At 43.9% G+C, this 10,547-nt stretch overlaps 1 protein-coding gene and 1 long non-coding RNA gene across 4 annotated transcripts in view; one reads left to right on the top strand and one right to left on the bottom strand.

Moving 5' to 3' along the window:
- Positions 1–444: 444 nt before the first annotated feature.
- Positions 445–2,040, top strand: LOC139027581 (uncharacterized). Its single transcript, XR_011479705.1, has 3 exons — positions 445–530; positions 1,041–1,142; positions 1,513–2,040. It is a non-coding gene; the product is annotated as an uncharacterized lncRNA (long non-coding RNA).
- Positions 2,041–4,235: 2,195 nt separating this feature from the next.
- Positions 4,236–10,547, bottom strand: part of nedd1 (NEDD1 gamma-tubulin ring complex targeting factor) — a 31,603-nt gene continuing 25,291 nt past the window's right edge. Inside the window, exons 6-16 of one of the 3 annotated variants that reach the window (XM_023985574.2) lie at positions 8,682–8,911; positions 8,179–8,383; positions 7,409–7,583; positions 7,123–7,248; positions 6,956–7,009; positions 6,513–6,620; positions 6,157–6,383; positions 5,740–5,887; positions 5,388–5,535; positions 5,216–5,282; positions 4,236–5,061 (exon numbers count right to left, since the gene is read on the bottom strand). In XM_023985574.2, the coding sequence (XP_023841342.1) occupies positions 4,957–5,061; positions 5,216–5,282; positions 5,388–5,535; positions 5,740–5,887; positions 6,157–6,383; positions 6,513–6,620; positions 6,956–7,009; positions 7,123–7,248; positions 7,409–7,583; positions 8,179–8,383; positions 8,682–8,911 (1,593 nt within the window). In that variant the 3' untranslated portion in view covers positions 4,236–4,956. The remainder of the gene's footprint in view (positions 5,062–5,215; positions 5,283–5,387; positions 5,536–5,739; positions 5,888–6,156; positions 6,384–6,512; positions 6,621–6,955; positions 7,010–7,122; positions 7,249–7,408; positions 7,584–8,178; positions 8,384–8,681; positions 8,912–10,547) is intronic. The other 2 variants (XM_023985575.2, XM_023985576.2) reach the window with 2 other exon arrangements.

Here is a 10,547-nt window from a genome sequence, read left to right as displayed (position 1 = left end):
AAGGTTTTCAAAATCTGAATTCTGTTTGTATATTTGCATGCTGTATTTATTCATTAACATGTTGCTTATTCGTATATTTATTTGCCAGTTGATCTGCTATTGTATACTTACCTGTATGTTTATCCTCTGTTTGTTTCATAAAACAATTTGCTCTAAACAATACAATTGTTTTTATTAAAGCCATTATAAGTAGCAGTTATTTTTTATAATGGACTGYAGTATTTTCTGATTTGTCAAGGCAGACAACAATAACAAAACGTTGATCCACTCCTCTGTCTGTGTCCTTTTACATTTTTGCCTCTTGTTTTTTTTCTCCAAACATTGATGTATTCTTTTTTATATTTACACAATGTTGGGGCTGTACAGTATGTTGGTTGTAATGTAATAGACTATCAAATCACCAGTACATCCCTGCAAATAGGTGGCAATAATGTACCAATAACTGAGCTGGGCATGTAAACAAACCCACAAGGAAGAAGACACTTCACTTACTGGATAGGATTGCAGGGACTGTTATTAGGCAAAAATGGGTAAGATTTGTTGCTACCTTTTTTAGTGTGTCATACTTTTGTTACGTTTCTCATGAAATCAATGTTTAGCTACTGATTAGTTTCCATCAGCCAATGTTTGCTCTGTGTTAGCATTTAAAGAGCTAGGTAGGATGTGGTAAATTTACAATTTCCTATGAATACAGTTAAAATTATTTGGGTGTTCTTTGAGTTAAACCAGATGAACGTTTGCTATCCAGGGAATGTGTAAGACAGATGTCGCTGTATACTAGCTACTTCAATGACCTCTGTCTCCTCGTATTGCATTGTTATTCAGGAAAATAACTTGCTGACCCGTGAATGCATACCAGACAATGCTCTTATAGCTAGGCCTTTAGTAATATGCATTGACCAGACCTGACATTTGTATTTTGTCCTTTGAAGTTATGTCTGTATAGTTTGATCAATGTAATGAGTAAAGTATGACTACTTTTATCTATCCCTCCTGCCATGTTAAATCTCCAATCTCTTTTCTGGCCTGTTTTGCACCAGGAAAATTAGGATACTGATCCTGTGGTTGGATGGAGCTGGGAAAAAAACTACAATTCTTTACAGACTTCTAGTTGGGGAGGTCGTCACCACTATAAATAACCAGTGAGTGTCAACTTATTCTCAGTGCTGAGTAACATACTCAAACTCAAACTGATGTGCGTAACTTTGCATGCCAATACAATGGTATGTCTTGCAACATATATATTTGTTACTGAAATGGCTCAAGCTACTGGTCTGCCCCCACCCAGCCATTTGCTTCAACATGGAAACGGTAACATACAAGGATCTGACATTCCAGGTGTGGGATCTTGGAGGGCAGACCAGTATTAGGTTGTAAGATATTCCTGACTTATTTATTGTAGCATATGTCTCACACATCTGAAGTTTGCAACTGTCAGCGGTCAGTTTGTCAAGAGTCAACCAACAAATGTATTGYTTACACTGTTTCTTCTTGCATCTCTCTCTGTTTCAGGCCTTACTGGCACTGCTACTACTCCAAAACCGATGCTGTTATCTATGTAGTGGACAGCAGTGACCAGGACGGGATGGGAATTTCCAAGTCTGAACTGGTGGCTATGCTTGAGATATCCCAATCTGCTCCTCATACCATCACGGTCACCTAATCATCCCCAGCTTACAATTGGCTCATTCATCCCCCATCCTCTTCCCTGTAACTATTCCCTAGGTTGTTGCTGTAAATGACAATGTGTTCTCAGTCAACTTACCTGGTAAAATAAAAAAGGAATTTGGCTTTAGGAGRTTGTATATGTTTACTGGTACCATGGCTCACACGTATCTTCTTATCCATTAGTCTAATTTATCAGGCTGTAATACACAATGAATTGGTATATACAGCCTGAAATGAATGTAAATGTTCCTTACAAGCCAGAATGTTGAATACAAATATATATTTGAACTTACTCTGCCGGATGTGTGTGCGGTTTGACCGTAAGCCGCTTGAAATCTGCTAAATTGCAAATAAACTCAGCAAAAAAAGAAACATCCTCAATGTCAACTGTGTTATTTTCAGCAAACTTAACATGTAAATATTTGTATGAACATAACGAGATTCAACAAATGAGACATAAACTGAACAAGTTCCACAGACATGTGACTAACAGAAATGGAATAATGTGTCCCTGAACAAAGGGGTGGTCAAAATCAAAAGTAACAGTCAGTATCTGATGTGGCTACCAGCTACATTAAGTACTGCAGTGCATCTCCTCAAGGACTGCACCAGGTTTGCCAGTTCTTGCTGTGAGATGTTACCCCACTCTTCCACCAAGGCACCTGCAAGTTCCCGGACATTTCTGGGGGGAATGGCCCTAGCCCTCACCCTCCGAGCCAACAGGTCCCAGACGTGCTCAATYGGATTGAGATCCGGGCTCTTCGCTGGCCATGGCAGAACACTGACATTCCTGTCTTGCAGGAAATCACGCACAGAAGGAGCAGTATGGCTGGTGGCATTGTCATGCTGGAGGGTCATGTCAGGTTGAGCCTGCGGGAAGGCTACCACATGAGGCGCCTGTCTTCCCTGTAACGCACAGCGTTGAGATTGCCTGAAATGACAAGAAGCTCAGTCCGATGATGCTGTGACACACCGCCCCAGACCATGACAGACCCTCCACCTCCAAATCGATCCCGCTCCAGAGTACAGGCCTCGGTGTATTGCTCATTCCTTCAACGATAAACGCAAATCCGACCATCACCCGTGGTGAGACAAAACCGCGACTCGTCAGTGAAGAGTACTTTTTGCCTGTCCCGTCTGGTCCAGGGCTGGGGGGTTTGTGCCCATAGGAGACGTTGTTGCCGGTGATGTCTGGTGAGGACCTGCCCTCAGTTCAGCTMATTGCGGACAGTCTGAGCACTGATGGAGGGATTGTGCGTTCCTGGTTTAACTCGGGCAGTTGTTGCCATCCTTTACCTGTCCCGCAGGTGTGATGTTCGGATGTACCGATCCTGTCCAGGTGTTGTTACACGTGGTCTGCCACTGCGAGGACGTCTCCCTGTATCGCTGTCATAGGCGTCTCACAGTACGGACATTGCAATTTATTGACCTGGCCACATCTGCAGTCCTCARGCCTCCCTGCAGCATGCCTAAGGCACATTCATACAGATGAGCAGGGACCCTGGGCATCTTTCTTTTGTTGTTTTTCCAGAGTCAGTAGAAAGGCCTCTTTAGTGTCCTAAGTTTTCATAACTGTGACCTTAATTGCCTACCGCCTGTTAGTGTCTTAACGACTGTTCATTAATTGTTTGGTTCATTGAACAAGCATGGGAAACAGTGTTTAAACCCTTTAAAGTGAAGTGATTTTGATTTTTACAAATTATCTTTGAAAGACAGGGTCCTGAACAGATGTTTATTTTTTTGCTGAGTTTATGTCCACTCATTGTGACAAGTTAATGTTCATATGAATCTGTCTTTGAAGTCAAGCTTCTCACCTTGGGAAAAACTTCAATAGAATCTTCCATCTCTGTCCTTTGTGTAGAGTCATACAAGGGACACTTTGGGCCGGTCCATTGTGTTCGCTTTAGTCCAGACGGGGAGCTCTATGCCAGCGGATCAGAGGATGGAACACTCCGTCTGTGGAAGACAGCCTTGGGTAAAACCTACGGCCTGTGGAAATGCGTGCTGTCAGGTGAGGGGTCAGACAATCTGACCCTGTGGTCCACTTCAATTGGATGTCATTCCAGAAATATGAAGTAGCTAGCATTTAGACTAAGTAAAAAAATACTTTGTCGGTTCACAGAGGAGCTGATCTCAGACAACTGTGATGTCTCCTACCTGGCTACACCTGAAATAAAGGCCTGAGGTCCAGGACCCAGCAGGTCTACGCACAACTTCTGGCAGGGTCCCTATCCACTATCCCTAAATTTGACGTATGTGGGGAAGAGAAACTTGTGAGTCCTAGGTCTGTCAGTGGTCATCCTATTGCATTTCTCTATTTTGATGCAACCATGAAGTGTTTGCCAAGCATCAATGTTAGTTTTTATCAATAGTATATGGGAGAGATGTTTACATTGAGAAAATACATAGAAGTACTTTTGTCTTTTAATTCCTATTTTGCCATTGTTGCAGCTGTATTTCATTGTTAAATTAAATAATTTTAACATGCTGTCTAAAGTTTTCAGTTTGCACCATGAATGGTTCTATAAACAGTCACCTTGAAACCAGAATTAATTACATTAACAAAATTGTACACATCTAGTATTTATATTCCTCTTCACAAAACATCAATAACAAAAACAAATATCTGATGGGCAAACTTGGCAGCGCAAGCACACTTCAGAGGGAGCTTGGCACCACTTACTATTAGAAATTGATGACCAATATGACATTTTCTTGCCTAGTCCAAAGACAGTATCATGATTGGTGAAAGACAAAGGCATGCCCTCATTCTGTTTCAGTGTGCCAGTAAAAGCCAAAGATACTATCAACTTCAACCATACTATGCTGAAGAGAAGAACACCTCTTTCCATGACAGACTGACCAAGTGAAAGCTATGATTCCTTATTGATGTGACTTGTTAAATATTGCAACCCAATATTAGGAAGCTGTTCCTAACGTTTGGTATACTCTGTATTTAAGCAATGCATCTTCCTGTCCCTGGGTCCTTGTTGACCTCTCTTTATGCGAGGGGAGAGAACGGTTTGGAATTGGGCTAAAATTGTCCAGCACTGATAACCACGGTCACAGATGATTGATGTGACTGATAGCACACTTTGCAAAGAACATACTGGTCAATCCTTTAACTACCAGTAAGGCACTGAAGAGTAAATTCATTCCAAGATGGAAGGGGATTAAACCAGGACACAAAAAAAGGCATTGTCCCACAGAGACCTAATACATTCTGTCTGAGTTGAGAGGGGACAACTGTTTCTAGGGGTGATGAGGTGGTAAGTCCAAGTCAACCTCTCAGTAATTGGCTCGGAGTCGTTTGTTCTCCTCCCTCAGCTTCTCGATCTCCTCTACCAGCGTGTCGTTGACCGAGTACTTCTCGACCAGACCATGGATCTCATTCTGAAACGCAGCAAGGAACCAAGGGGTAAGTTAGGGAAATGGAACCACAATGTAGACAGGTTTAGCTAGTGCTTTGTCAAGGGACTCTAAATAGTGTGTGGTGTGTAGTGGCACGTGTGTCAGTGGAGTAGGACCAGAGGGACATGTCACTTACCAGCTGAATGTAGAACTGTTTGACCATCTCCACCTGGAGGTTCACTATGTCTCGGTGGCAGGCGTCCCTGTTGAGGAAATGGAGTTAGCCAAAAATCCACAGAACTATTGACCAGAGATGCGCAAGTAGGTTCAACAACCGAGGGTGATCTGCTGTGAGAAAGTGCAACCACCTGAAGTCTTCCAGGGTCTCGTGGATCATGTTGCGAATGAACTGGATCTGCAGTGATGTGAGGGGAGCGCCTCCACCCTCTGCTCCAACAGCCTCCACTATTCTCTCTGATACAGAGGATGCTACCACTGAAGAAACTGCAGGGCCTGCTGACACAGGGTATTTTTCATTGATTTCATCAATGTACTACCACACAATTAATGTACTGTTGTGCTTAGATATGCTCTCTAGCATACAAATACACAGTAGCCATACACAATTTAAACAGTCATGCTATTATACATCATAATGTCATCAATTAATATGTTTATCTGCAGCTGTTACCCACACAGAAAAAACAACCACAAACTCACCTGGTGCAGTAGTGTGCGGACCACCATTGAGGGGTGTGTTGTAGCGCAGTTGGGCCTGCATGTCATTGGCCGCCCTCAGGCTGGGTTCAGGGGTGAAGAACAGCTGTGCTGGTTGGCTGTGTGGGGTGGGGCCTTCACCCTTCTCATACTGTCAATCGAACAGACAACAGGTGAAGAGCAGCTTGAACATTTAGACAGGAAAAACCGACCGACTAAATAAGGGGTCTAATTTCAGGTTCTGGGGCCTCCCTGCCCATCTTTGATCCAGCCCAACACTATCATACTTGATTCAAGTAATGAAAGTCCTTGAATATTTTTGTCTGGGAAGACCCCAGGACCAGAATGGAATACTCCTGGTTAAAATGGTCTGTCAGCATTCCAAATTGTACAACAGCTGATTGAATAAAGTAAACTGACCCGTTTCAAATCCAGTGTGTCTGTCTGCGCTGGCGGCTCGGCATCCTCCTCTTTGATTGGTTGAGGGGTCTGGAAGACAGACAGGGGGCTGTAACAGCGCCCTCCTCCAGGTGTGCCCAGGGGAGTCTTGCGGTGTGGGGGTCCACCAGAGTAGGAAGGGAGGAAGTCCAGATTGTTTCCTTTCTTCCCACTTGTTACATCTGCGGTCATTCCATGGGATTTGTAATCTGGAGAATCAGTGAATCAATGGTCAGCTTGTACATTACAGTTAATGAGTTTGAAAAAGTTTACAGGTTTGTGAAGCTGTCCAGACCAATTTGAACTTTGAATGTCAAGGGACACAAATGGAATCTCACCCTCTCTGACTGGAGAGAAAATGTCCAGACTATTGCGTCCCACTTTGCTGAACTTCTCCGTGCTGTTTTGCCCTTCTCCTTCTCTGGAGAACATATCCAAACTGGTCCCTATGGTACATACAACAAGCCACAAATGTGGTCTCAATCATGTACACCAGTATAGATGATGTACAGGGGACAGTGAACTTCATTGAATGTTTACAGCAGTGTTTCTCAATCCATTCCTGGGTGAACCCGTGGTGCACATTTTTGTTCTATCCCAGCACTAACAAACCATCTTTAACTACTCACCAAGCCCTTGATTAGTTGCATCAGGTGTATAACAGAGGGTTAATTAAAAAAGACACACATCTTTTACTCATGGTTAGCTGTGCAGGGTCCTCATGAACTTTCAATGAGAACTTGAACTGTAAAAGAGGACATGCATGGCATTTTCCACGTACCATTCCCTTTGATTCCACCAGGAGCATCACCACCCATCCCATGGGCTTTGTAATCTAAAGACAAAAAAACAACAAGCTGTCAGTTTAAAAAGAAAATGGTGTGATGACCAAATCCAAACTTAATACCAGTGAGTTGAAACTAAGTCAAAGATGAGTGGGGAGCTCACCGTCTCTTACGGGGGAGAAGATGTCCAGGCTGTTTCTACCCACGCTACTGAACTTGTCCAGACTGGGCAGGCGGTCAGCACCCGGCTGGCCCTCCGCCTCTCTGGAGACCACTTCCACACTGGAGCCTACACACACACACACACACACACACACACAATGACAACCAGCTCTCTAGAACTCCAGGCTCAGGGTACCCCTGGTCTAGACCATGAATTGGAAATGGGGTGATGTTTCAGGTCAGGATGTTGGCCAGAAGTATATTTGAGGTACTAGAGCAGGTCTGACCTGTGCCCTGTGCCTGTCCATCCCCTCCATCTACCATGTGGGGTGCAAGCAGGCTAGAGGGGGGTGTAGAGGTGGAGCTGTGGGTGGCTGCTGGTAAGTAGGTATTACCCAGCCTGGCTGAGATCCTCTTGCTTGTGTGAGAGCTAGAAGACTTGCTGGATGCCATTTTACTGGACTAATGGGGGAAAAAAGGGACATGGTTAGCTTGAAAAGGCTAGGTTTAATTGATCTCAGGTTACACATTCCAGTTAAATACCTACAAGCTTCAATACGGTCCCTATTGAGCATATGATTTAAGGTTTTAGATGCATCTTTATTAGTCAGGAGCCCAGCCCATAGCCACACAATACAGAGCTTACAGCACATGCTGTCAAGATATACACACTGAACTGGAAAAGTGCATCACTCTGGGAAAATTATTACTGTAATGACGAAAGGTTACAACATTTCCTATCAAGTGAAGTAGAACACTGTCAACTCATTTACACTAATTAAGGTAAAACTAGTTCATTCCATACAATATGCACAACAGACCAAAGAAAACCCACATGGTCTTGGCGTGCCTCCTTGTGCAGATAAATGGCATCCCAAAATCATTGTCTCTGTCACAGTACACCAGTGGTCCCGAACTAAAATTTCCTCTGAACTCAGCTCAAGAAAATTCAATTTGCGGGATTGAAAAGTAACATTTAAAAATGTTCAAATCTTGAATAGGACTTTTAAATCCCTGACTGGATTGAATTGAAAAAGCGCTGTGGTGTGTAGCCTACCTTGAGGTGTCTGCTCTGGGAGCTCTGGAAGCGCAGGCTGGTGATGGAGGTCTTGTGTGCGGTGGCAGTCTTGGTGGGAGCGCTGAGGTTGCGCAGGTCGTACAGGTACAGTCTGCCCTGGGTGGAGCCCACCACCAGGCCTGCCCCGTCTGGAGTGAAGTCAATGGCGGTCAATGGGGACTCCACACGCATGCTGCGGAGAACACTGCGAGAGAGAGAGCACACAAACACAAAATGTCAAGACTACATTAAAGCAAAAGAGCCAGCTCTGAAGTCCCTTTGCGCTGTTGAAGAACTAATTACTAGTAAAGGACCGCATCATTGAAAAAAATACAAGGTCATTTCAAATGTGAATGTGTTTGACCCTCAAAATTTTGACCCTCAATGTGTTTGACCCGCAACAAAAGCAGCTTGCACAAAAACACCAACGTAACAGGCTCTCTCTCAGTCATACAGTATGTCTCTATACTTGTGATGGTCAATACTAAATCCCATTTTCTTACATCTTGCTGGAGGTGTCGTAGCAGATGATCTTCTTGTCCAGGCCCACGGTGACAAAGAGCAGGTCATTGGCTGGGGAGAAGGCCAGGCCCGAGGCGGGGGCCTTGTGGGCTCCATCAAATACGTGCAGCTCTTTCTGAGTGTTGGCGTCCCACAGGACCACAGAGCCACTATCTGACACACTGCCCAGCAGGGAGCGCTTCACCACAGAGTACTTCAGGTCGTGGATGGGCTGAGGTGGGAGGAACAGTGTTATTTTAGACCTATGAGTAGGGCTCTAAAGTGTGACCATTTCAGTCATATATGCTCTTAAATATTTTGCTGTGTGACCTGACATTTTACCTTGGGAGCACCGTGAGCCAAAAAATATAAAAATCACATCGATAATTGTTGTAATGATTAGGCTTCGCTTTAGCACTTTAAGTGCCCTAGAGATAAAAGATATGACCCACATTACTGGCGCAATGTTTTTTTTCTATCGTGAATTGGCTATACATTCATTAACCATTTCGCAGGCTTTTCCAAAACCACTCGTGGGCATTCGTTTACACCTTATTCAGTCATCTAACCTCATTAGCTAGCTAACAACCTGGGTCCGACTTACCAATAGAACTTAGGCTTGCAAGTGTTTTCACAATACATCTTTCCTACAACTGCCAAATATGTAACATGTTTCCCAAAACACCACGCAGTTCGCTCAGTGCATCATTGAGGCATGTGTCGATATTGCCTAAACATCAGACTTGCCATGGTTACACCATGGATATTCAGTCTGAGGGAAAAAATATATATTTTAAATTGCATGGGTCTCTACAAACCAGAATGTTGAATAAAATGATATTTACACTTACTTTACCGTTGTCCGTGCTGTTGGTCCTTTTGACAGTAGGTGGTYGAGATGGGGTATCCACAGAAAAGTGTTGTTTACCCGACTTTTTGCGGTGCAGGTAGGTTCTGTCGCTTGTGTGTTCAATCTCCTGACGCATTGCATGTGATGCACAATAGCCAAATTTAACCGAACGTAGTTGACCGAAGCACATTTCCTGCAATCAGCTGTAAGTGTTTGTGAAATTTGCCAGCTGATTTTGTGGGACGGCGTTCGGTCTGTGGTTCGGTCAGGCTTGGCCATATTGTGTAAGTGTTTATCACGTGCGAGTTGCATCAGTATTGAACATACAAAACCGGAAAAACAAACCGATATACAGACCAGTGCACTGAAGGTTGGGTTGATAACACTTCCCTGTGGATATTTTGTCTAAGATCACCTCCGACATCGGGCCAAAATCGTCAGACAAATATAAGTAGAAATTAAGTTGGTTCAACATTCTGACTTAAATGGGACTGTTCGGGAATGCTGAGCCRACATGTTAGAGATGAGCATGTAAGCATTTCAGATTCTAAAAGAGGATAGTGCCCATACTGATAGGATCAAAAGAAAGGCAGTGCTGCTCTCYGATTTGCTTTCTCTATTCAAATCTTAACTTAAAAATGGGACATTRCATATTTTTTCTAAATGTATATTCATCATCTAAAGCAGCACCCCAACATACACTACATGTGGACACCTGCTCATGGAACATCTCATTCCAAAGTCATGGGTCCCCCTTCAGTGTTATAACAGCCTCTACTCTTCTGGGAAGGCTTTCCACTAGATGTTGGGTGATTAGGCCTGGCTCGCATTCGGCGTTCCAATTCATCCCAAACTGTGTTCAAAATGGGTCTGAGGTCAGGGCTCTGTGCAGGTCAGTCAAGTTCTTCCACAAACCATTTCTGTATGGACCTCACTTTGTGCACAGGGGCATTGTCATGCTGAAACAGGAAAGGGCCTTCCCCAAACTGCTGCCACAAAGTTGGAAGCACAGAAGCGT

Source organism: Salvelinus sp. IW2-2015, linkage group LG4q.1:29 (genome assembly GCF_002910315.2).
Source record: "Salvelinus sp. IW2-2015 linkage group LG4q.1:29, ASM291031v2, whole genome shotgun sequence".
Lineage (NCBI taxonomy): Eukaryota > Metazoa > Chordata > Actinopteri > Salmoniformes > Salmonidae > Salvelinus > Salvelinus sp. IW2-2015.
Note: the sequence above shows the minus strand (reverse complement) of the source record. Positions and strands in the feature narration are given on the sequence as shown.